General features: G+C 49.0%; 8 protein-coding genes across 8 annotated transcripts; 4 read left to right on the forward strand and 4 right to left on the reverse strand.

The window, feature by feature from the left end:
- Window positions 1-351: 351 nt before the first annotated feature.
- DFJ58DRAFT_806546 (putative phosphatase regulatory subunit-domain-containing protein) lies at window positions 352-2,936 on the reverse strand. Its single transcript, XM_041391190.1, has 3 exons — window positions 2,853-2,936; window positions 1,586-2,804; window positions 352-1,527 (listed from the first exon to the last, which is right to left on the reverse strand). Exons 2-3 carry the CDS (start codon window positions 2,802-2,804, stop codon window positions 845-847), a joined length of 1,902 nt encoding a protein of 633 aa, XP_041239818.1. The 5' UTR covers window positions 2,853-2,936; the 3' UTR covers window positions 352-844.
- A 4,144-nt stretch (window positions 2,937-7,080) lies between these two features.
- On the reverse strand, window positions 7,081-7,959 carry DFJ58DRAFT_732103 (uncharacterized protein; the record flags this gene model as incomplete). Its single annotated transcript, XM_041386138.1, has 7 exons — window positions 7,081-7,115; window positions 7,169-7,332; window positions 7,382-7,558; window positions 7,622-7,634; window positions 7,692-7,705; window positions 7,758-7,875; window positions 7,926-7,959. 7 exons carry the CDS (start codon window positions 7,957-7,959, stop codon window positions 7,081-7,083), a joined length of 555 nt encoding a protein of 184 aa, XP_041239819.1.
- Window positions 7,960-8,114: 155 nt separating this feature from the next.
- DFJ58DRAFT_806566 (kinase-like domain-containing protein) lies at window positions 8,115-9,816 on the forward strand. Its single transcript, XM_041391191.1, has 6 exons — window positions 8,115-8,201; window positions 8,262-8,277; window positions 8,332-8,517; window positions 8,566-8,978; window positions 9,028-9,373; window positions 9,422-9,816. Exons 1-6 carry the CDS (start codon window positions 8,155-8,157, stop codon window positions 9,794-9,796), a joined length of 1,383 nt encoding a protein of 460 aa, XP_041239820.1. The 5' UTR covers window positions 8,115-8,154; the 3' UTR covers window positions 9,797-9,816.
- Window positions 9,817-9,853: 37 nt separating this feature from the next.
- On the reverse strand, window positions 9,854-15,955 carry DFJ58DRAFT_57905 (RecF/RecN/SMC N terminal domain-containing protein). Its single transcript, XM_041380817.1, has 19 exons — window positions 14,656-15,955; window positions 14,402-14,593; window positions 13,832-14,347; window positions 13,676-13,783; window positions 13,492-13,620; window positions 13,197-13,341; window positions 12,939-13,144; window positions 12,810-12,887; window positions 12,592-12,750; window positions 11,856-12,538; window positions 11,300-11,804; window positions 11,140-11,249; window positions 10,870-11,084; window positions 10,598-10,809; window positions 10,414-10,548; window positions 10,321-10,365; window positions 10,148-10,269; window positions 10,032-10,096; window positions 9,854-9,978 (listed from the first exon to the last, which is right to left on the reverse strand). The coding sequence occupies exons 1-19, from the start codon at window positions 15,892-15,894 to the stop codon at window positions 9,911-9,913; spliced, it is 4,932 nt and encodes a 1,643-aa protein (XP_041239821.1). The 5' UTR covers window positions 15,895-15,955; the 3' UTR covers window positions 9,854-9,910.
- A 670-nt stretch (window positions 15,956-16,625) lies between these two features.
- On the forward strand, window positions 16,626-17,062 carry DFJ58DRAFT_806570 (uncharacterized protein). The gene is made up of 2 exons (XM_041391192.1): window positions 16,626-16,710; window positions 16,770-17,062. The coding sequence occupies exon 2, from the start codon at window positions 16,776-16,778 to the stop codon at window positions 16,989-16,991; it is 216 nt and encodes a 71-aa protein (XP_041239822.1). The 5' UTR covers window positions 16,626-16,710; window positions 16,770-16,775; the 3' UTR covers window positions 16,992-17,062.
- DFJ58DRAFT_748204 (uncharacterized protein) lies at window positions 17,059-18,057 on the forward strand. Its single transcript, XM_041387576.1, has 2 exons — window positions 17,059-17,837; window positions 17,891-18,057. Exon 1 carries the CDS (start codon window positions 17,120-17,122, stop codon window positions 17,807-17,809), a length of 690 nt encoding a protein of 229 aa, XP_041239823.1. The 5' UTR covers window positions 17,059-17,119; the 3' UTR covers window positions 17,810-17,837; window positions 17,891-18,057.
- Window positions 18,058-18,474: 417 nt separating this feature from the next.
- On the reverse strand, window positions 18,475-20,700 carry DFJ58DRAFT_707449 (uroporphyrin-III C-methyltransferase). Its single transcript, XM_041383756.1, has 2 exons — window positions 19,321-20,700; window positions 18,475-19,267 (listed from the first exon to the last, which is right to left on the reverse strand). Exons 1-2 carry the CDS (start codon window positions 20,512-20,514, stop codon window positions 18,629-18,631), a joined length of 1,833 nt encoding a protein of 610 aa, XP_041239824.1. The 5' UTR covers window positions 20,515-20,700; the 3' UTR covers window positions 18,475-18,628.
- Window positions 20,701-22,070: 1,370 nt separating this feature from the next.
- Window positions 22,071-23,379, forward strand: DFJ58DRAFT_732108 (uncharacterized protein; the record flags this gene model as incomplete). Its single annotated transcript, XM_041386139.1, has 7 exons — window positions 22,071-22,143; window positions 22,207-22,325; window positions 22,376-22,537; window positions 22,586-22,682; window positions 22,735-22,869; window positions 22,930-23,063; window positions 23,167-23,379. 7 exons carry the CDS (start codon window positions 22,071-22,073, stop codon window positions 23,377-23,379), a joined length of 933 nt encoding a protein of 310 aa, XP_041239825.1.
- Between the last annotated feature and the right edge of the window lie 108 nt (window positions 23,380-23,487).

Genomic DNA, 23,487 nt, shown 5'->3' on the forward strand with positions numbered 1-23,487 from the left:
ACTGATCGATTATTGATTCCTGCTTCTCGGACAAAGGCATTAATGAGCTTGAGCCTTCGAAAATGAAAATACTGCTACTGACCAAGAAAGTCTTGAGTGAACCTAGGCGATGGCCGCAAGCGATGGCGTCATTGTGTGGACTTGGTCAGGAACGATGAGGCAGACAGAGATGCTAGGCGCCTGACGTCAGTCTAGGGGCACTATAGCTAGCCCTAAATCAGAATTCCGCTGGCATGTGATGAGAATATTACGATATCGACCGTGAGGCGTCCTGAACCTTGAATGCATGAGGAGCAGTGACCACACAAACGACAAACCTGAAGAACATCCAATTGCGAAGACAAGTCGTCAAGCGGAGTTTTAAAGAACAAGTGCTCCACGATTTTCAATAGCACCATGTAAGTATTCCAAAATCCCTATGATAAGTATGCATGCTTATTATACAACAGAGAGTACATGAACGTCAGAGTGTGATATGTCAATGCGGTGCGCTGAGCGCTTTTAATAGAGTGGGTAGGTATATGAAAGGGAAGCAGAATCCGGTGCTAAACAAGGGGAAAATATTGTCCACAAGACGTGTGCAGTAGGAACGATATGATGTCAGTAGCATGAGATGGTGGGGTGTTAGTACAGCTGAGTACGGATCATGAAGAGATCCGAAATAAATACAAAGGGACAGAAACATTTCGAATCGAAGCAAGAGATGGGGTGCACAAACAGCTACAGCAGCGTGTATGTGCTTACATAGCTTGAGTGCATGAGTGCTACCGTCGAAGGTGGGCAACGGTTATGGTGAGGTCCAGGTTGTCAAGATCGTACAAGTCTTTTCTCCAAAATTGCACCCTCACGCCAAAATACCCTCGTCATTGCCTGTGAGTGGCCCGTGATATGAACCCGCAGTGGGCGACCCTTGGGCAAAGCACCACCGCGTCACAAACGCATTATACAGCGAATCTCCAGGCACACCTGATACGGCAAGATCAGCTGGCCCATCTGTGACATTCCTCTGCGCGGTTGGCCGCTTCGACATGATAGCTTGTGTCGGCGCCATCCACTCCCAGTCATCAATATGCGTCGGCTGAGGGCATGCGTAGTTCGCTGGATGCCCGCCAATCATCACGCGCGGGGCTATGTTGGGTGAAGCGGAGGGCGTCGAGAGCGTCGAAGAAGCAGGTGAAGGGGAATCGCAGTCACGCGATTGCGTGATAGAGACTTGGAGCGCTGGGAGTTGGGCTGGCGAGGGAGATGAGGGTGGAGAATCAGAGCGCTGCGTAGGCAATGGAGACGAAGAGGAAGTGGGAGAAACATGGGAGACCACAGGAGGTGCAGCATAGTTAGTGAGACGGAGCTTCCCTGACCTCGACGGTGATGAAACTTTCTCCTTCCCCTCTTTCGTTGGTGAGGAAGGCGAGAATGTCATATTGTGTCCGAATGTCGAGGGAGAATTTGAACTCAATGGCAAAGTAAATGAGCTGGGAGTATATTCACGGGGCGCGGGTAGTGTCACCATTGAAGGTATAATAGGTTCTACAAAATTAACTATTAACTGACCGTCCTGAAAAATATGAAAAATAAAAATGCACACCAGGTGTTGTCTCTCTTCGAGTCCTGCTAGATGTCGATCGCGCTGGGCGGAAAGCAACACGGTAGTTTCCGCCATTGTTGTTGTCCCACCATTCACCACCAGGACCAGAAACTTCCTTCGACGAAAGATATGTCGAATGCACCCTATAACGTGCAGCAAGCCACAACACTCGTGACCCCAAGCTGTGTGCATAGTCCTCCAAGCGAATAAGGAAAGAAAAACGATCCCACCCGCGCTTGTCTGGCCCTAGAGCAACGAGGTCGCCAACAGTTGTTTTCGACGAGGAAGACAGTAAAAATACGGGCGGAAGTGATGGAACGGAAACAACATGTTGCGCTCTCACTTCACTGACAGTTTGCCATTCGTCGAGGGTAAACCTGACAGCGACATGCTTCTCATATGCCAGGTTGCGCACCAAAAGGGTACCGCTTAAATAAGGGTTAACGCCTTTTGATGAAGCTTGCGAGAAAGTGAGTGATTCGATTAGGATATTCGCATGATGGGGGTGATTAGTAGTGGGCACCACCGATGAGATAGCGGTGTCCATCTCGAAATTCGGTATCGTAGAGGAGAATTTTGGGAAGGGGAACCCAGTTGACGGCTGATCCTCGCCTTCAGTCTCCGTTTCATCATCGGGTGTGCTGACTGCTGCTGGACGGGCTGAGCGGCTGAAAATGCGAATAGAGGCCAGGCCAATGTCAGTATCGGGGAAGTGCACATTTTTGGGAGCATGCGCAGTAGGGGTGGATGGTTCGGATCGGGAACGTAAGTGGAGATGATTACTAATGCGCTGTGGTTCAAGTGGAGGAGTTGTGATGGAGAGGGTAGAAGTTGATGATTTAAGTGATGACTTGAGTAGCTTCCCATTAGGAAGAATTATTGATGATGCACGACATGGTTGTGGTCGAGGGGATGAAGGAGGGGGAGAGGGGGAACGGCAGGGAAATGGAACAGCCGGGGGTGATTTGAAAGCGCCCTGTGAATTTTTCACTGGGGGTATGGCATGAATAGTGGTCTGCTCGTCCGGGGAATCAGACAAGCGATCATCGGGGTCGTCAGCACCATGAATATGGAATGCTGCCAACTTGCGACCCTGTGAAAAAGTGGGAGATTGAAACTTTCGTCTGGGCAGGGAGCCTAATGATACGAAAGTTCCTTGGCCGCGTTCGTTTGAGAAAGTTGGCGTTGTTGAGCGGGCACGGTAGACATCAGAAGTCATCTAAAGTGACGTCAGTGATATAGAAAACAACGAACGGTTGTTAAATACCTCTCAGAGTGTAATGTTGAATGTACAAACCCTCGAATGGAGGTAGAAGAAGATGGGTGCACGAATGAGACCAGTTGAAACCACAGAAACTGTTTATTTTCACCACTTTGGAGTGATCCTGTACATAAGTCATTCCCGAGATTTGATCGGGTTTCGGCATCTAAAAATGGTAATATTCTTGACGAATTCACTCCACCGATCGGAGCATTAAGATCTCACGCGTTCCTTATCTCGCAGCGCCTAGTCCTTTATCAAGCCAGCATATGCTCTAGATTTCGTTCTAGCCCCATCATTATCATGACTCCGTCCATACTGCGCATAATTTGCGCAAAGAATTTGTATACCGCCAAAACATACATGAAGACACTGCCCGTATGGTGCAAGAAATGTTCTTGCGCTTTAACTTCAACTACATATAACTTCCGATAAGATATCCCACGGACACGCCAGGATCCTGCCACTCAACATGTTCCGGCAACTTTAAACCAGGCTTGTCTCACCAAAGGTCATCTGATAGGTCTTAAGTCTCGAGTTGATGCTCGCGACTTACCCAGTACAGGCCAGTATCCTGTACCGAGTTTCGCTTGACAGCCTCATGCTCCGTTTGCGCCTAGCTAACTCAGATCCGTCTGGGCTACAGCCTCCAGCGCGTCTGACTCAGTTTATTGTTTCATAGTCGCGTCATTTTATTTCCCATAACGTCATGTGGTGGTTCATTTTGTTCTGTGAGTTGTCTTTCCTGCTTACGCTTTCATCCGCCTCCGGGGCTCCAGCTGCCATAGTCGAGTGGTGGCTCCACTCTCCACCATTCTTGTATCTCCTTTATCGTTGCATGTATCGATTATCAGAATCCTACATCGTCCGAGAATCTATCTCTGACTTTCTACAATGAGCCGCTTCTGATGTTCGAAACCGATGGACATCCTCGGACTTCTCATCTCCGAGTCCTTTTTCCTCTTTGTCCGATTTCTCCCGCAGCCGTTTCGACCTATGTGCACCCACTGATGCCAATCGCCAAGGAAGATAAAGTTTCGTACCCACTCGGTTACTCTCCTTCTTATGCATTACTCAGGCTTGCTTGATGGCTAAGCCCACGTTTACGCTATCGTTGTGATAACCCTTCATACCATGTATTCTGCTCACAATTGGGATACCTACCTCATCCCGGAACATAGCCATCTTTCTGAAGAACCGCATCTATTATTTGCGATAAGCTCAACGGAACACAGCACTGCGAGGAGCCGTGCTATGCGGAAGCTTTGTATACATCAATGTGGGAATGGCTTTGTGTCGCGTTCTAAAGCCGATCATCCCATCCGTCGAGCACTGGCCTTCATACTTATCTTTCGACTACTGGCGAGAAGACGATAACGGTGACAGTAGATTAAACAGTTATCCACTCTGCTGTCGCTGATTGACTATCTGCTGGACCAATTTTCCATATCAGGCCTGCTACTAGTAAGTTGCCCCGCCCCGGCTTCAATCATAATACTCGCTGATCAGGATCGCTCCAACAATTGTCAACGAGATCTCATCAGACACCTGCGTATGACACAGTAGGCACGTTGTTCACGCTCGTTCCTAGTTGCTGGTGCACGTTGGCAATCTCACTCCCTACAAGTCCATCTTTAGATATGCTTTTCATACATCATTCGAAGCAAAACCTGAAGATCTGGCAATTGACGCCGCAGTGTTTTTTATGATCACTTCACCCTCACCCTATTTTAAATGCCACCTTTTAACTGATCTTCCTCATCGAGTCTTTTTATTCGTTTTTTATGCTCGGGCGTTTAGATACTGCAACGATAGCCCCACTATCATTATCTTTGTACAGAGTTGAATTGCTGTTGTGATAGTGATAACGCTAGGCTGTTATCGAGTACTTCCAAATTCCAGAGATCGACTCAAACATCCATGCTTCCTGAGGCTTAGATCGGCCGGTCGCGGCGCCACAAGTTCGCATGAGGTTCTCATACCCTGGTATCCGAGTCATAGCATTAAAAACCTTATAAAAACCAGGATAGGCAGATCATGCTGCTGATATCCCTCCCTAACGTCGTTTGGTAGCCTGACAAGCGCAAGACAGCCACATCTTGGACTACTTCAAGTTAGACCACCATGATTTGACTGTTCTACGAACCTTCCTCCCACTTGACTCGGACATATCGTTTTCGCAACTGAAGTCGTCAGCGTGGAGTCCGGACGTGTCTTCGAAAAGGTTTAGCAGTCAAGGAAATCGTACAAGGCAGTTCTATCTCAAGACAGTTCATCAGACGACAGGCCCGAATCTGCCGTCATCAAGCCTTACGCTTCACAGCCCTTTGGTGCACGTTCGACAAAGCCCCGACTCGTGATGCGATGGTGGCGGCGGGTAGTTACTACCGATGTCACCATTTCCGTCATAACCTTCAACCGTATCGCGTCATACTGCCCAAACTTGAAACTTTAGAATGAGCAATTACTAAGATTCATGTCGCAACTTGCCCAAGGGTGAAGTTGTATAAAGATCCCGTCGATCTCATGAGCTTGACATTGTTTCCATTTTGTGCACCATCTTTTAGGCAGCGGATCTTGAAGCTTTGGAGAGGGAACCTTGATTTTTGGACGGCAGCCGCCCATATTGATCTTTAATTAAATTCCGTGGGTGTATCGTGCTCGGTGCCGCTACCTGCTATAAGCAGTCGTTAGCGTGACCTTGTGAGTACAACACCGTAACAGCCAGCGCGATCTGGGTACATTTGGGTGTTTGATCAACGAGGGTAAATGTGCCGGACTCACAATCATTCACAATCTACAAGGCTTGCTGGCATTGGACGAGACCGTCGGGCACGGAAGTTCAACAAGAAGAATATTTGAATAAGATAGCTGGGTCGGCCGCAGCTGATGCGCTTAACACAGGAACGTGTAGCGACCCCAGGAACTGGCCTATTGATAGGCTCCACTTTGTTACAGATTGCGGGATCTGAAAAAGACAGAAGAATGAAGGAGATAAATCGGGCACATACCAGGGAATCGGAGAGTAGCAATATGGTAAGGCCCTTGGTAAGGGGTACCGACAGGGAAGAAAATTGCTCTTCAAGATAAAATGCCGAACCGGGGCTATAAAAACATATCCTTGTCAATATATCTCCTACTGGCCACCATGGTATGTGACAGCTAATTGACAGACCAAGGTTTCAGCTTTTACATTCGAGTACTTGCAGATTTACTCACGCTGTATGTACCCGTGGGAGTACTGCAGCGCCCAACTACCGGAAACACATGCCGGAGACAACATATGCATATCGGTCACCATGTCGAGACATCGTCGAGAATCTGCTGATGCGAAGTATGAGTACCAGTACAGTATTAAGTCTAGACAAGCTTGTGGCGGTGGCGCGACCGTCGTGGGAGTGATGCCAGTTGAGAAGCCGGATGGCCTGGATGTCCACGCCAGCGTGGGACTGGTGCAACTTGTTCCGTGTTTTCATCGCATTCCTACTTAACAGAGAGGGATGGTCAGGCTGCTTATAACTGGCATCCGATCATCTTTCTCTGCTATGGGGCTATAGATGAATCGATGACGGTCGAGCTGTCGGTTGATCAATATTGCCGAATCTCCCTTATCTATACAAATACTCGAGCATGGTCGATGTCGATGAGTCTCGAGGATCTACATCGGACTACTCCCGGGGACCCCTAACTTCGAAGGTGGTTTTGTCATTAATATTGGCGTCGCATGCGAGTCTGGACTCTGGATCGATCGAGAAGTGAAAAATTTTCATCCGTTAATCTTCTTACTGATCGCGTTCTTTCCGAGTCCAGGCTTCCACTGCCAGCCTCGTTGCTGTTTTACAATGAGCCCCACAAGATGCCTCTTGTTCAGATATGTATATGATCCAGGAACAAGCGCTCATACAGATAACTCGTGCTCTCTGAAGGATTCCGAGTCACCTCAGTAGTTTTGTCCGTCTGCTCTTGCTACAAATACAAATTGTACGTGCTTGCTGCTTTGAGCTCGAGAGGGTCAAGCACTGAGCAGATGATTAAATATTGTTCAATGTGCACAGCGCACGATGTAGAGATATATCATATGGTTGCAAACTGTCGAGTTGTACAAGTCGGTCGTTGGTGTTAACATCATGTCCCAAAGCAAGATTGGAACGAAAAGTACATGAATAACTTTAGGTCTTGAAGAGCCCCGTTGGTCTATAATATTTAAGGAGTGTGAATGATATTAGCATATCATCTATTCGGACTCCGGGCTTGATCCATCTTCGTCATCTAGTAGTAGGATGTGAAGGTGGTTATCAGGAGAGAATCGGCGAATATCTTACAGTCTACAAAATCACTCGTGTCATACATTTGCTTCCTCAATTGTTCTGGCTGTAATTCCTCCTCGTCATCACCTGGAGGATTTGCGACAATCTCGTGTAAATTCTTTTCTGAAGGATATCGGCTTTTCGCGTACTCCAGTGGTGTGAGCCCGCCTGGCATTGTCCTAGGGAGGGCACTCAGCACTTCGTTTGACTAAGACGGGAGGAACGCACTGTTTGCTCTCTGCGCCGCAACTTAGTAGTTCTGTAACAATATCAAAGCGCGTCTCAGCATCGTCTATCTCCTTCAAAGCGATATAAAGTGGTGTATCGCCATTCTTGTTGTGGAGATCAAGGTCGACAGCCCCACCACAGAGAGCCGCTACATCAGCCGGATGCCCTTGACGTACACTGAAGGATCACAAGATGGATATGAGGAATCATATCAACAATATTAGAGCTTGCGATACGAACGCAAGGTGAAGGGCTTCCCGATGCCTCACGAATGTCAATAGTAGTGGAGTGGCCTTTGAATACAACTTACCAGTATTTCCCAATCTAACATGCCGAGTGCATCAGCAAAACACCACTCTATATACGAGCGGCTTACGCATCTGTGCAGTTGAGGTCTCCAAGGAACTCATCAGTATCCTCGTCAAAATATTCAGGGTCTTCCATCATCTCTTCCAAAGCGCCCTCTGTTAGAGCATTGACGAGGAGCAGTCTGTCTGTGATAGAGATCTGAGGACAAGTACATCGGGAGCGGCCTCCAACGCACTGATAGTTCTACGTTTGTCTTCGTCATCTGCCATGCTGGAGTTAGAATCAAACGTTATAAGAAGATAATACACAAATCAGACTTGATGGTCAGTCGACGACGTCCGAGTCTCCACAGCACTTGGTCGGTGTTGTGTGGCTGTGCGATAATACAACCTGATCGCGTACTAAAAATAACCCAACTCTTCACCGTGACTACATGCGCTTCGACTCGGTGCCATGACTTGGAAATGATTGACACTGCCAAATCTGACAGTGAAGGGTTAGCCATGGAAAAGTAGGTCTATCTGTAACAGATGCGAGACAAGCGCTCTTCGCCAACGTTTTCCCTTTCAAGCAGCGCATCATCCATGGTTGGTATGCGTCCATTTCTGCGAGATAGCTATGATTGACTATGACGGTGACAGCCGAGCGGTTCTCGCGAAACAGTCGCTGAAGGCCCGGTTTCTCTTGTCTCAAAGAGCCTGCTCGAGCATGAAGGGCAGACTCAGTGGATTGCGATAAAGACATCTACCATCCACCGCAAATATGCCAAAGAGCCGCACGACATCATCAAAGAGGCGAGGCTGATCGCCTCCGCATGTCATCCAAATGTGAGTCTCGCGGAGAATGGTCGGGCGATTCTTACATCTCACCATTAGGTGGTTTCTATCTTAGGCCATGACATTGATTCAGGCCTGCAGACCATGAGCTTTTGGATGCCATACGTGCCCTCGTCTTTGATTGCATTGTTGTCTTCGAACAACTTTTCTCCCCATCCACTTATTTCAATTCTGGCCGCAGATCCGTCAAGTCCGAGTCCACGCGAGCAGCGCTTCGTTCTTCTCGCAAAATCGCTGATGTATCAAATCCTAAGTGGTGTGACATTCCTTCACGAGACGGCAAAAATTGCACACCGAGATATCAAACCAAGCAACATACTTCTCACTTTATCTGGCCGAGTCCAGCTCATTGACTTTGGGATATCCTGGAAGGAAGGGGAAGATCTTGCCGCAAAGAAAAACGATTTATGGGTCGAAACCCCGGAAAAGATGTACTTTGAAGTTTCTACAGGGTGTGTTCCTACTTGACCGAGTGTGAACCGGACGCTCACTCAGACGTAGACCATACCGTGCCCCTGAGCTGTTGTTTGGGCCTAGGAACTATGACGCATTCGCGATCGACTCGTGGAGCCTTGGAGCAACCTTTGCGGAATTCTTCACGACCCTTCGTCTGTATAATCCGCTTGACGACGACGACTTCGAATTTGAGGGCGATGAGCAGTCTGACTCAGGCGACGAAAGCCCGTCGAAGCTAGCTGAACCATTCATCATACCAAAGGGACTTCGCATCGGAGATCCCACGAACAGATGGGCCAGGGATTCACTATTTGATTCCACACGTGGAGAGATTGGTTTAGCATGGAGTATTTTCAAGATACGAGGTTCGCCAAATGAGACCAGTTGGCCAGTGAGTGTCGTTGGGCTTCTTACTGGGATCTTTTCTGACTCCAACAAGTCCTTCTTGAGTTTACCGGACGCAAACAAGTTGTCCTTTATAAATGTGGAGCCTATTGACCTTCCCTCTATCCTACCCAATTTTCCTTCATCCGCGCAGCGGCATGAAGTTGACACAAAGACACACATGCCCCAAGAGACCATGTCACCAACTCCTGTTGATCTTATCCACCGATTCCTTGTATACGAACCATCTCAGCGTCTCCGCCCTTCCAACGCATTGACTCACCCCTGGTTCACCTCCGAACCACCGTTACTTCTGCCAGATGACTTCCCTGCTCCAAGCATTCATGGTGAGGCTTCAATCAGCTTTAGCTGGGGCACAAAGTCTCTGGGGGAATGGCTTTTAGATGTTCATCCCAGTGGTGCAGTTTGAAGAGGCGAGTAAAACGAGTGATACGACGATATCATGTGTTACACAATGCATATAATTTACAAAGCGTGATAGAAAGCAAGAACCAGACCATTACAGAATGCTCGTGCATGTATCTCAGGCTGCTGCTGTCGGCACAGCCTTGATGGTTTGACGAGCGAGAGCGTGGTTATCGATGGATATACCTGTGCGAGAAAAAAATGAGAAACATGTCCCATAAGATAATCATGTTACCAACTCTGTGTTGCGTTTGCAGTCTTGTAAATGCCGATGAGACGGTGACTGAGCTCAAACATGTCATTCCTGCAAATTCATATTAGCCAAGGTAGTTCTCGGAAGACAAGGAATCGTCACCTCAAAGAAATAATAATGAACTGCGCGTTCTTGGTTCGGTCCTTGATATAATTTGCCACAATCGAGACATTCCTGAAGTCTAGGGCTGCATCTATCTCATCCATGAAATAAAGTGGCGTAGGCTAGGACAGGTTCAGGCTTCTGGAACAGCTCACGGAGTTGATGAGATTTACCTTAAACACATGCAGAGCGAACACGAGAGCAAGTGAGCTAAGGGTCTGGAGAATGATTAGTATGTGTTCCCTGATCCCCAAAGCAGAATGTACCTTCTCGCCCCCAGAGAGGTTTGAAATATTCTTCCAACTCTTCTTCGGAGGCATGACGCTGAAAATGATGCCCTCTGAGAAGGGATCCATACTGTCGACAAGCTCAAGCTCTGCGTTGCCCCCAAGAGTGATCATCTAACGGAAAATATAGAATTCTGATCGATCAAAGGACGTCAGCACGGACCTGGTACATTTCCTTGAGTTTCAATGAAATCGAGCTGAAACCTGCCATGAATTCATCCAAGCGTTGTTTCCGGAGACCATCGTAAAGTTGCTTCTGCGCGTCGCGTGCTGCAGTCGTCTCCTCTAAGTCTTTGGCGCGGTTCATGAATTCCTCCTCTCGCTTCTTGTACTCTTTGAGAACGTTGAGGTTTGGATTAGTATTCTTAAGTTTCTCTGAGGCGGACGGTCCAGTTAGTAGCAATCATGTGTAACTAATAAAGCGGTGGAACATACCATCAAGATACTCAGAATCTGCAAGCATATCCCTCTTCTTGAAGCGTGCAAGTTCATCGGCACTGTATATATATAGCTCAGTCGATGGCGATCGTTGACGAGCCTTTTTCGGAGGTGCAGAATCTGCATGTTCCTGCTTCACCGCCCCTTCACCACTGCCCGAAGCTCCAGCGACTTGGTCAGCACCTTCCTCTTCATCGTCGTCGTCATCATCACTGCGAGTGGCTGTAAGCACACGAAATTTGGGATATTCGATAGACAATGGCTCACTCGATTTCATGAAGCTTAAGTTGGTCGTGTTCCGTCCGCCAGTGGTCAAGTACACGCTCATTTTCAGCAGATTCTTTCTTCTTGTCGGTAAGCTTCTGGGTGATCTCAAGCTGCAAAACCCGTGAGTACCAAAAGATCAATTGCATAGCAAATAACCAACCTCTTTCTTCCTGAACTCATCGATTTCCTCGCGTTTTTCCTGGAGTTGCTGCTTGAGTTGATCGAGATCGTCTTTAGAGCTCTCCTGAGCAGCCTGCGCGGCCTCCACCTTCTCCTTGAGGTCTTCCAAATACTGTGCGACCTCCGCCAGCTGATCCTTCAGCTCCTCAAGCTCTTTCTCGACTTCCTCCAGCGCCGCACGGTTGGTCTCAACCCCAGACGTATATTTTACGATGTTCTTCTCTGCGGTAGCCTTCATAACCTCGGCCTTGGTGACTTCTTCGTTAGCTAGCTGATGCAGCAAGCGAATACCATCAACGGTGGACTTCTGCTTCAGCAACTTGGAGCCACCGATTTCAAGAATCTTCTTTTCGAGATTTTTAATCGCGGCCTCAATGGCGCCAGTCTTGGTCTGCAGTTCTTCAAGCTCCTCTGTTGATGATGCAATCTCGGCATCTAGAGTGTTGATCCGAGCAAGATCCTTAGCGTTGGGCTTGCTTTGTGCCCTAGAAACTACTCAGTAGCGATCCTGCGTACGACAGACGGATTGCACATACTTGAGATCCTGCACACGCCTCTCAGCATCAGTCAGCCGTTTCTTCTTCCCATTGTTGACGCCCATGGTGAGCTTTTCGATGTCGAGCTCTATTTCCGGGCCTGCCTGAGTAAGCCTTTCGGCTTCTGCTTCAATATCGCGAAGCTCCTGCTGTGCTGCCTCAAGACTACGCGCCGCTTGCTCACTCTCTTGCTCATAGTTTTTCAGAACTTGTGGGCTCACTGCCTCCGCCTGGAGCTTCGAGCTCATTCCACCCCGCGAGACGTGGTTCCCACCACCCGACATCGTTCCTGATGAATCGATCAGCTGCCCTGCAAGCGTGACGACACGCCAGCGCCTTGAGCCTCCAAATGCAATCCTGTTCGCTTGGTCTAAATTATCAGCAACAAGAGTGTTCCCAACGCCTTTGTAGAACGCAGATGCGAAGCGGGGATCCCTTGGCTTGATGAGATCGAACAGCCGCGGGACACCCTCGGGTGCGACCACATGCTCGTTGAGTCTATCAGTGGGAAGCTTCTCCAGCACCATGAACGACGCGCGCCCGATGTTCTGCTTGCGCAGGAACTCGATGCATGCTTGGCCCTGGGCGACAGTATCGACAACCATGTTGTTAAGGGAGCCACAGGCGGTAGAGACTGCGACGTCGTATTTGTCTGGGATCGTGCCAAGGCTACCGAGTCGGCCCTGTGAGATAATGTGTGAGTGATTGAAAGGCTGCACAGAGGATGAGGCCATACATGGAACCCATCAATCCGACCAGTCTGTTTGAGCTTCGTTAAGCTATCCAGAACTCTGTTCTGCGATGTGCTGGCCGCTTGGGATGCTCTAGCCTCCTCTGATTTTTGCCGCAGGGAACTTGCCTTGGATCGAAGCTCCTGGACGCCAGCCTGAGCAGCCTGAACGGAAAGAAAAAGAACATCAAAGTCGATCACACCCTGCATGCCCGCAGACATACGTGGAATTTTTCTTCACATGTCCTCAACTTCTTCTGCACCTCCGCCTTTTTCGTCCTCAAGGAATTCAGCTCATTCAGCTGAACATTTCATCAGCGTCATCTTTCCCACTGTACAAATTGGAACAGCACCTTGCCCTCTTGCTCTACCTGCAATTCAACCAACTGTCCCTCCGCTTGCGTAACGGCATCTTTGAGCCCTGTGGCTTTCTTTGCAAGTGCGTCCCGTTCAGAGCTGGCTACGTCAATCGCGGCCTGTTTGACATTAATCTTGGCAGTCCACGGCTGTAGCTCTTTCTGCTTCGCCTCGATCTGTTCGTGAAAGACTTGCGTTTTGTCTACCAATCCATGTTAATAATAGTGTCGAGTGCGGCGAGACCATGGACCCACCCTTCAAGCTATCCCGGATCCCTTCAAGTACCTTCTCTTCTTTCTCCAGGTTCGCCTCGTGTTCCGCAATCTCACGCTTCTTCGCCTTGATTTTAGCATCGGAGTCTTGGATCGTGTTATCGGCTTGCTTTTTCGACTGTTCATCCTGTTTGAACGACACGTTAGATCCGTCCCAAGTCAGAATACCAATGGAGGTCGGCAAATAAACATGGAGCAGGGAGACAGGTGAAACATAGGGACATGTCAAATGAAATGAAGCACGAACGACAGCGGAAAGGGGTGAGAGAAAACTTACGTCTGCCAACGCCTTCTTCAGCTTTTTCGCCTTCGCGCTCGCATGCTTCCGACGCTCCTCAAGACTCACGGACTGCTTTTCGCGTGCAGCATTGTCCTTCGCCGCTTCCTCTGCTGCTGTTTTCACTTCCTGCAAGGATAGGATACATCAGCATTGGAGCAGGAAGAGCAACATGCATTCATACCTCGTAAGCCTTTTCGCGCTCCTTATAATGCGTCTCGAGCAATTCTAGATGCGTGATGTCGTCCTTGTTCCGTTCCCTCTCATCTTCAAGCTCCTTCTCCAGATGTTCCTGCCCCACATATCAGCACCGCAAAGAAGGAGAAAATCAAGCACTCACAATCTGCGCCGCGAATTGTTCGTCATTCTCCAAACATTTCCACAGATAGTACTGCCACAGCCGGCTGAGAGCCCTCACATGCTCATTCGCAAGCTTCAGCCATGCCAACGCCTCCTTCCTCTCTGCATCCAACTTCGCCTTCTCCTTCTCCACGATCCTCAATCTGGCTACCTTTTCGGCTCTCTCCTCCCCTAGTCGATCCACCTCAGCGAGAGCAGACTCGATTGGCGCTTTGAGCGCAGCAGTACCAATAATGTCCTCCAGATATTCAAGCAGTCCGTCATCGTGCTCGGAAGTACCTTTAGGCTTCATCTGTGCGATAGATTCAACCTCACCCTGCAGGATAAGGAAACGCTTGTGCGTGAGGTCAATTCCACGTCCCTGGAGAAGTGTTTGGACCTCAGTGTAGGTGGATGACCGTGAGTTGAGCGTGTACCGAGAGTTATTGGACTTGGTCGCTGTGCGAGCGACGACGAGTGAGGAGTTCGGGACGACACTGTATGCGTCGGGTCCAGGCTGGGGGGTTGAGTGACTTAGTTCAGTAGGATTTTAATAAGTGAAGGAACATACGAGGTCAATAATCTCGCGGAAATGAACTTCCACGCTGCACTCATCCAAGTCAGGATACCGTGCAGAATTGTGGATGAGCTCTGAGAGCTTGCCCTGGCGCATCTTCGACGCGCGGTAACCAAACACAAAGAGGAGCGCATCGATTGTGTTCGATTTCCCGGAACCATTGGGGCCTACGATTGACGAAAAAGACTGTCCATCATCGAAGTTAAGCATAGTACACGTTAAATATAAGGATTATACTAGGAACGCACCTTGTGGAAGGGCCCGATCTCTTGTCTGCCAGCGTAACTCTTGAAATTAATGAGCACCATCTTGTGTATTACAAGACGCGGCTTAGGACCTGAAGGTTCTTCAGCGGGCGGGGGCCGCATCACAGACACGGGTTTCACGCGGGGCTCAAGAAGGGAAATTTCTTCCTCTTCCTCCTCCGGTGGGGCAGGGCGTTTAGGTGTCATTTGCGACAGCTGTGATTGACGCGGTACACGTCGAGGTGTCTGTAGAAATTCCTCTTGGAATCCGTCGAGGTCGTCTGCGTTGTCCTCGGTAGTGGGTGAGGGATGCTTAGGGGGTGTAGCAGGGGCAGATTTACGAGGCCTGGGCGTTACTTCGATATCAGCGAGAAGCGGCATTGCCTTCTGCTTGTTAGAAGACACTTTAGGGCTTCTTGGAGCAGGGGTAGCGTCAGATTCATCACTGGATATAGTGATGGGATTGTGTTCGTCATTGTTGGTTTCGGGTTTGACGGGTTTGCGGGATCGGGGAGCTGGTTTGGGCTTTGTGGGCTTGATATCCTGTGCCTCATCATCGTCTTCGACCTTGTTTGTCACCTTAGGTTTCCTTCCCTTAGCCTTGGGCGCAGGTTTGATCTCTTGAATATCGTCGTCGTCGTCTTCAGGTACTTTGCGAGATGTTCTACCGCGTTTGGGTTTGGCGGGCTTGACTTCTTGAATTTCTTCCCGCTCATCTTCCGAGATAGCAGTAGGTTCCTTCACTTCCTCTACATCTGAGTCTTCTACCGCAGCTGCCTTGCGCGATCGAGTTGGCCGGGGCTTCATGGATGACTTCCGAGAAGGTTTAACTTCTTGCACCTCGTCGTCGTCGTCGTCCTGCACAGTTTTCTTGACCCGACCTCTCCTTGGTTTCTGCAACTCTACTATTTCATCCTCGTCATCATCCTCACCCTCAACAGAGTTTCTCGACTTCTTCTTCACAGGTTCCTCCTCATCCTCCTCTGTCTCAGCCACCTCTTGCAGCGCGCGACTCGGTCTCGCAGATGTACGTGTAGATGTTCTTGCAGATGCTCTGGAAGATGGTGCTGCAGGTACTTTCGAAGAAGGGCCCACGCTACCTCTTGTCGATGTCCTACGTGCTCCGGGCGCATTCTCTTTCTCCTCTACGTCATCTGCGTCGGTTCGTTTGCGTTTCGCAGAGTTTGATGCCTCTTGTTCGGCAGACGGTCGCGCAGAGCGAGACGACCTGCGGGGAGGCATCGTTGGGAAATTTCTGAAACTTACGATGATCTTGGTTGATCCAGAAGAAAGGTTCTACGCGTGATGTGACGCGTTGTGTGACTGTTCGCGTGTGTCACATCACATGATTATCCTGTCCCCATCCTCCTTGCTCGTAGTACTTATCTCTCACACAAGCTTAGAGCTTCGGAGAACGTCAACGCGGTGTATCGTTCGGTCAAACGCAAAGGCGGCATCCGAACAAGTAAAAATGGATTGAGTTCGACCATCCAGGCCTTGCTATGAGATGATCATCATGTTTTATTGCTCAACTTTAATGTTCATCAAGTCATTCCATCCGTTCCCATTTCCAGTTCGTCCAAGGTTAGTCTTCCCTCCAACTCTTCTCTTCTCTTCAGGACACAGACGTTACGTCTTTTCCAAATCCAACTCAACAGTCCAATACAGTGCATTCCCATTTCCCTTGCCGTCCTCGATCATATCCAATACATTCTCAAGCTATGGTGATGGTATGCTATCATTGCAGGTCGTTGTCGCCGATCATGTATATTCGCAACCAAAAAAACCAACACTTAGAGTATACCATCGAGGTCGAAGTAGAAGCTTATTGATAATAATATAATGTGGGTTCTGGTGCTACATTTGACTTCACGCTGAGGTCCACAGCACCTTGATCGATCACCACCATGCATCATGGAGAGGCAGTGGAATATTATATGAGATGGAATTGGAAAAATTCTCAATTAAAAGGTGCTCGCTCGTCCGAGTTGGTTGATGCGGCATCGTATTTCTGCGGCCAACCTTCAACCTTAAGTAGATCTCATAGGATATTCAGCAGTCAGTGAAGCCCATCTGTTTTGAAATATAAAACCAGTGCTCATACTTTGTTCGTGCAGTCGTCTATGTATTGGCTGCACTTGCAGACAATATTCTGGACCGTCTGGATGGTCAATGCCAGTGGACGTTCGAATTCATCGTCATTGTCCGCTTGCACAAGCGCTTTAATCGTACTTACCACCGTGATCAATCCACAGGCCCCCACAGATGCGGTCGTCAATGCTACCCATGGTATTGTTTGGTCCAAAGCCACAGTTGCACTGTCAGTGTTCAAGAAATGACCACACGGTGTGTCCACAGCTCTAGATCCTTTAAATGGGTGCAGGTCTACAAGCTAGCTATCCAGTTCGCCCCACTGAACGTTCCTTCACAGAAAAAAAACACCCTTAACTTCAGACTACTTATCACAATGTCTCATATCATACGCCTCGGCCCTAACGCTACCCTAAAACTCATTCCGCCGTCACCAGACTGTTGTGATACCTGCAAACTGACCGATAGATCTCCACCCAAGATTATCATTCCCTCGCTTGCACAACGCCTCGCCAACTTGAAGCGGAAGCACTCTTCTGAGTTCGGTCCAGGACTTCTCCCAGTACTAAAGAAGTCGCGAAGGAGGACAAAAAAAACTGGCGATAAATCAAACACGCCGCGTCTGATGACCAAAACTCAGCCCTTGCAGAAGCAGACTCTCACTGCAGTGGATAATAAGGATGAGTCGGACGATGGTAATGTACCGGACGATGAGGCGGAGGAGGAAGGGGAGGAGTCACAAAGCCCTGCAGAGGCTGTATCTGACGCGCCGCATCCGAGTCTGCGTATTAAAAGCCGGCTTCCGAAGCGGCAGACTGATACTGCGAAGGACAACAACACTACCGATGATAAACCACAGGAGAAGAAAGAGGAGAAGGAGGAGAAGGAGGATGAGGACAGTTATCAGGAGGATAGCTCCTCCGAGAGTAGCGATGAGTCGGAGGATGAATACATACCTCCAAAGCGCCAGCGTAAATGCCTTCAAGCCATCCCAAACAGCTCGCCCCCACGCACTCGCACCTCCACATCTGCTTCCGCCGCTAAGCACGACAAGGGAGCACTGTGATTACATCTGTGTCACTACAATATGAATGGTTCGTATTTTACGCTTTTCGCAATGATTTGGAAAGCTGATGACATGTCATAGAAATGCTTGCCTGTGTACTATATAAGGTTTAGATGGGGCGTTCTCAAGATAATCATACCATTAGCTGCTGAAGAGGGACTCAAGCTCGGGGAAGATGTAGGTGTACAACTGCAACCGCTACTGTAAATATTGTACCAAGAAATGTATATGGATTGGATTCGGACAAAGCTTGGTCACAAAGCATGAGCATGAGCATGTGCGAGCATTTCAGCCGCTTGATCTTGTTTCCCGTACTTGTCTGAGACAATAATTTGATTTATCTTATGGACCGTTCAAATCCTGACATTCGAGCAGTGCACCCGACCAGTATTAGCTGACGGGTAGCTGCCTTTTTCTAAATGAAAGATTCCTGTTTATTGTCTTCTTGGCACGAAGCCCGATGTACTAGACAGTACATGCTGGGTAGCTGCCTTGAGGAACGCTAGTCATTTCTCTATACAGTAAGCCCAGCCCCTTAGTGTCACTTGCACAGAGCATCGAACACGATACATCATTTATTGGGCCTGGCTAGGGCTGAGCTAGGACTTCCGAAAACAGTTTCTACGGAAGGACTGGACCGTCTTACATCAATCAAGTCGATCTTTGAACTCCGGAATTTCGAGTCTGAGATCCAGAGTGACACTATCATCTGCTCAGAAGTCAATCTAAATACCAATAAGCACACCATACATGACTCCTCGTATGTCGATAAAAATCCCTGCAGATTGAGCAATGTTAATGATCAATCCCAGAACTCAACTATATCTCCGCCCAGCCCTGATCGATTCCTTCTCGCATAACCCACCTGCCTCCACCTAACCACTTTCTTATTCTCTCATCATCTCGCTCTTCCCCCTCTTCCAACACGCTTGTGTCACCAGTGCCTTGCAGCGCCAATACAGCCCACCCAACAACCATCATTCCCGGAGGTCTTTGCTCTCCCGCACTATCCAACGCTTCACATATATCTCCAAGCGTACTTGCGACTACCCGTTGATCAGGCATCGAGCCGCGCTCAATAATAGCAATAGGAGTGTTCCGAGGGAATGGACGCCCCTCTCTTCTCCCTTCACCACTCTGCAGGCCTTCCCCACTGCCACTGTCGTTGCGAATCATAGCGCCAACAACCTGCGCTATCCGGGCGACGCCCATGAGGATGAGCACAGTCCGCGAGCGTTCGTAACCTGGAAGCTTGACTTCCTTGCCCTGTCGCCCGACTCCGGTACACACAATGACACTTTCTGCAACGCCGCGCTGCGTGACTGGGATTCCAGCAAAAATAGGCGCTGCAAGCGCCGACGAGACGCCCGGAATAACGAGCGGTTCGAACCCGTGTGCTCGGAAGAAGAGTACTTCCTCCCCTGCACGGCCGTAGACGACTGGGTCTCCTTGTTTCAGCTATGTGACGAGATAATTCTTTTAGTGTTATGGAAATGAAGGATCGGACGTACTCTGATAACGGTGAGGCCACGTCGAGCAGCTTCGACGGCTGCGTCCATCATCTCTGATTGTGCGCCTTCGGCATTGCCAGGGAATTTGCGTGCAATGCGCACCTCGACAGTTTCGGGTATGAGAGCCAGTACGGCAGCGGGAACGAGCTTGTCCGAGAGAACAAGATCTGCGTGCTTCGTAAGCGCATTGTGAGTTGCAATGGTGAGAAGGGAGGGATGTCCTGGGCCGGAGCCAACGAGGAGAATACGGCCTTTCTTCGGAGGTGGGGAAAGTGTTAATTGATGTAGTGAACTCGCGTTTGGAGCTTGAATTGAGTATGGTGAGGTCGTCTGGGGAGAGTCGCCAGATAATATAAGCTTCATGTCGTCTTCTGACATTGATGCCAACCGTGTGATAGGCCAATACTCGCTGACCTGGGCAACCCATTTCATGCGACGGCGGGAGGACTCATCTTTGCTTTCGGCGGCACTGTTTCTCCAACCAGGTACGGGCCTGTTAGGAGTGGTAACACCGCTGTCCTCACCCTCCTCACACTCTCCGACCTCATCATCTGTATTCTTGGCCAAACGTCGAAGTTTTCCGACCTGCCTGACAGCTCCAGCGATGTCTTTTGGAAGCACGCTGATAATATCTCGTCTCACACGCCCCGCGAGCCTGCATCCCTCCCCATTGGTTGTCACACCCACTTGTAGCGCACTCTGCCCGCCTGTAGATGGGTCAACAAAACGGTGTGTGGCTGCAAAGGAGAAGTCGCATAGTGCAGGAAAGTCGGTGACGTTTACGGGGATGTTATGCGCATGACAGATACGTGCAAGTGCGGGTGTGTCCGCCGTGTGCGTGGTGATGCAAATAAGAGATATAGATGGGTTTTCGGCGAGGAATGCAGAAAGGGACTCCGCGTCTGCCTTCATGTCTGGAGCGGAGGCAAGTAGGGAAGTAGAGGCAGAGGGAAGCATGCCCCAGTCCGTGAGATTTACTTGCCGTTGGTCCGCTCTCCATCTCAACTCGTCGCATACTAACCCTCTACTGAGTATGATCACTTGCATACCTGCCTCGAGTGCCGCAAATGCCCTAGAGGCGGCCAGAACATCACCGCCAATAATAAGGATGGTATTTCTGGGTCCTTTGAATGTCAGGAGGAGGGACGCTCCATCTACTGGAACGGGGTACGGGCTTGATGGACTGGAGACCATGGCAATAATATTGAAGGATAAAAGGAAAAGCAGGGTGTGCTTTCAAAATCTATTCATGGTATAGCAAGTGACCAGGCTTGGCAGCCAGCTGGCAAAACTTCATTATCAAGATAATGAAGTCGCGATGATTGCGTGATAGCCGAGTAGAGAGTGACCTTGTTAGGTCGACAGCCGCGGGGCTCGATCCGTACACACCGTAGTTCTTGACAAGTATAAATAGATTTTTTCATCACAGGCCGCTTGACAGTATGACCAATAACATTGTATGTGGGGGTGCAAGGAAATATCATTGCAGCGAAATTGTAATTGCGTGGGAGCGAATGGTAAACTGGTAGTAGTACATACCACGTACCAGCACTTCACATTTATACTTTACATGCATGATCCTCACTTCACTACTACTACCCAGAGCTTTGTTCTCCGGAGAAAGATTCATCTAGTAAGTTTGGCAGCACAGATGAGGATGACAAGGTCTAAATCTAGGTGCAAAAGGAACGAGGAGCGTAGTGATGGCAACGGGGTCGACAGGCGCCGGCCGTGGGTCTATATTTAAATAACGAGCACGCCTCTGTTGTGAGCGCTCATTATGTATCGCAATGAGCTGGACCTAATCGACATCAAACTTACAGTTGCGAGTATTGCTGCTCACGAGTCGCAGACGTGGAAGGACGAAGGCTCACTGCAAAGTTACTATGATCGTGACGAGCACTGCAACCAGCTTGTACCCAGCAGTGGCATGCTTGGTCACCATGTTAAATGTCGCGGGCGAACCTCAAGTCGCGTACTTTAGTGCACTGGCCCTTCAAATACACACTTGCAATTTGACGAGATAACTGTCAATACTCCCTGGGTCACTCTGACTTTCTAGCGCTAGCCTGGTCTCTCGTGGTCTGCCTGGCTCTATCAGTGCTCGCCTGGTCACACGGAAATACAATAATACATTTGTCACAACAGTGTCCATATGGACGAACAAGGCGCTGCGCAGGAGTTATTCCAGCTCACCTGGTCGTTGTGAGTACTGTATAGCTCGGTACAATACTATGTAGCGACAAGGCGAGTTGACTAGTCTTCCCTAGGGCCTAGGCATACCCACAGTGTATACCGTAATACGAATGAAGATGGTCAAGACTCCTCACTTCGCGTGAATCATTTCCTTTATTATGATCGATGTACTATTAATTGTATGGGAAGTAACAAGATAAAGACACGGTACCATATTCTCCGCCACTTCAATTTGTTCTGATTGCCATGATGAAACGGAAAACGTCATTGTCATTCTTCGGAACCAGCCTCACGCATCGTGTTTCAAGACCATACCTAATGCCTTTTACACGAAATAGGTTCACAAGGGAGCCACTCACAGGATGTTATCTGCTTGATGCAATGTTGAGCGCTGGTCCATGCTTAAGTCTTGTTAAAACTGAAACCAAAATTGCTACAGCATGCATTGTCAATCAGCCACTCTGATTTGGGTGGCCGTTTCTACTATATAACGATGTAGATGGAGCTGGTGAAGTTATCCACACCGTCGTACATCCCAAGTCATCAGTTTCGCCATGGTTTCATTGGCAGGCATCCCGATGGATGCCGCTGCTGTCATGTCATCAGTATTGGAAGGCATTCTATATGGTGTGTATCACAATGAGTTTGCCCGTTCCATAGCCAGGTGGCCGACTCGCTAGCGTTCTACAGGATTTTCCGTCCTCATGTGCCTAGGTACTATCTGGACATTCACCTATAAACGACACATGCAGGATGCCAATCGACCAATCGCTGTGGTTGCTACCTTGCTGTTCGTGCTGAGTACCGCAGTTAGCTTCTCCCCGCTTGTATCCAATGTCATCTACTGAAGCTTCAAAAGCACATCGTCGTAGTCATTATTCATATCGAACGTGGATTGGTGAAGTATCGTGACACGTTCCCTGGCGGGCCAGTGGCGTTCTTCGCAGACGTCACCCAAGATACATTTGTAATCAAGAATGCGATATATACCTTGCAAACTCTGCTCGGCGACGGGGTGGTGGTGCGTCAAATTTTCATGCGCTAGCTTCAGATCCTCTTTTGCTTATAGAACCTGCCTTTCGGGCAAAAGATTTATCGATGTTACGTTGTGTGGCAATCTGCTTGGGTTATCATCCTACCATGCATGATGTGGTGTGGTGTCGCAGGTTAGGTTGCAATCATACTCTGGAAGTCGTGTGCTCTGATGTTATCTCAAAGCGTCTGGCGTTTGTTCGGTCTACTACTTTTCTCAAGCGTCTACTGCCGAGATCGAAAATTTCTTCGCTAGCAGGATTGGTCATTGGGTCGCTACTTTCCTTGCTTCCACACTTGCAACTAATGTGTTGAGTACCGGTGAGCACACTTCCGCGTAAGTGCGATGTTGAGACCCCATACCAAACTGAATTTGTCCAGGGTTACTGGCGTATCGCATCTGGATGATCGAACGCAAGGTCTCTGCAATCCGCACTACGAAGCGCAAAGTACCTATATTGCGCGTGCTTGTAGATGCTGCTGTTTTGTACTCTGCGGCACTTGGCTCTTCAATAGTATGTTTTTTCCCTTTGGAATGATGGACTGTATGTGATGGGAGACTTGGTAATTCTGTTGTTGAAGCCTGATATCGCAAATCACTGATTTTCGATCAACTAGATCGTCCCGATCGTCTCGATTGCTTTCTACATGGTATTCATTCGCATCGCGACCAGTCAAAACTACCGCTCGGCTGCCTATAGAGGGACCACTGAGACAGAACGAAGAAATTTGCAGCAACATACTATGCAGTCGTTTATACGCAGGCCGAATGATTCCAAATCCTCCTTGGGTGGTAGCCCGAAAGTAGAGACACATTCATTTGCGTATTAGGGTATGACTCTAGACATCACTTTCGTACGTACTCATCCTTTTCTTTTATATACGCATTCAGTCCTCCTTACACGCCCCATACACGTTCGCATTTGATTCTCCGTCTCA

The sequence above is a fragment of the Suillus subalutaceus genome (genome assembly GCF_016647625.1).
Source record: "Suillus subalutaceus strain FC151 chromosome Unknown DFJ58scaffold_118, whole genome shotgun sequence".
Taxonomy (NCBI): Eukaryota; Fungi; Basidiomycota; class Agaricomycetes; order Boletales; family Suillaceae; genus Suillus; species Suillus subalutaceus.

Coding starts and splice junctions, on each gene's coding strand:
- DFJ58DRAFT_806546 (XM_041391190.1), bottom strand. CDS start 2,804: ATGACTTCTGATGTCTACCGTGCCCGCTCAACAACGCCAACTTTCTCA. Junction 1,528..1,585: donor TCGAAGAGAGACAACACCTG/GTGTGCATTTTT, acceptor TTAATTTTGTAG/AACCTATTATACCTTCAATG.
- DFJ58DRAFT_806566 (XM_041391191.1), top strand. CDS start 8,155: ATGATTGACACTGCCAAATCTGACAGTGAAGGGTTAGCCATGGAAAA. Junction 8,518..8,565: donor CCTCCGCATGTCATCCAAAT/GTGAGTCTCGCG, acceptor TCTCACCATTAG/GTGGTTTCTATCTTAGGCCA. Junction 8,979..9,027: donor TACTTTGAAGTTTCTACAGG/GTGTGTTCCTAC, acceptor ACTCAGACGTAG/ACCATACCGTGCCCCTGAGC.
- DFJ58DRAFT_57905 (XM_041380817.1), bottom strand. CDS start 15,894: ATGCCTCCCCGCAGGTCGTCTCGCTCTGCGCGACCGTCTGCCGAACAA. Junction 10,366..10,413: donor ACCTCTCTGGGGGCGAGAAG/GTACATTCTGCT, acceptor ATCATTCTCCAG/ACCCTTAGCTCACTTGCTCT. Junction 10,097..10,147: donor TTCATTATTATTTCTTTGAG/GTGACGATTCCT, acceptor ATGAATTTGCAG/GAATGACATGTTTGAGCTCA.
- DFJ58DRAFT_806570 (XM_041391192.1), top strand. CDS start 16,776: ATGTATTGGCTGCACTTGCAGACAATATTCTGGACCGTCTGGATGGTC.
- DFJ58DRAFT_748204 (XM_041387576.1), top strand. CDS start 17,120: ATGTCTCATATCATACGCCTCGGCCCTAACGCTACCCTAAAACTCATT.
- DFJ58DRAFT_707449 (XM_041383756.1), bottom strand. CDS start 20,514: ATGGTCTCCAGTCCATCAAGCCCGTACCCCGTTCCAGTAGATGGAGCG. Junction 19,268..19,320: donor GTGGCCTCACCGTTATCAGA/GTACGTCCGATC, acceptor CTCGTCACATAG/CTGAAACAAGGAGACCCAGT.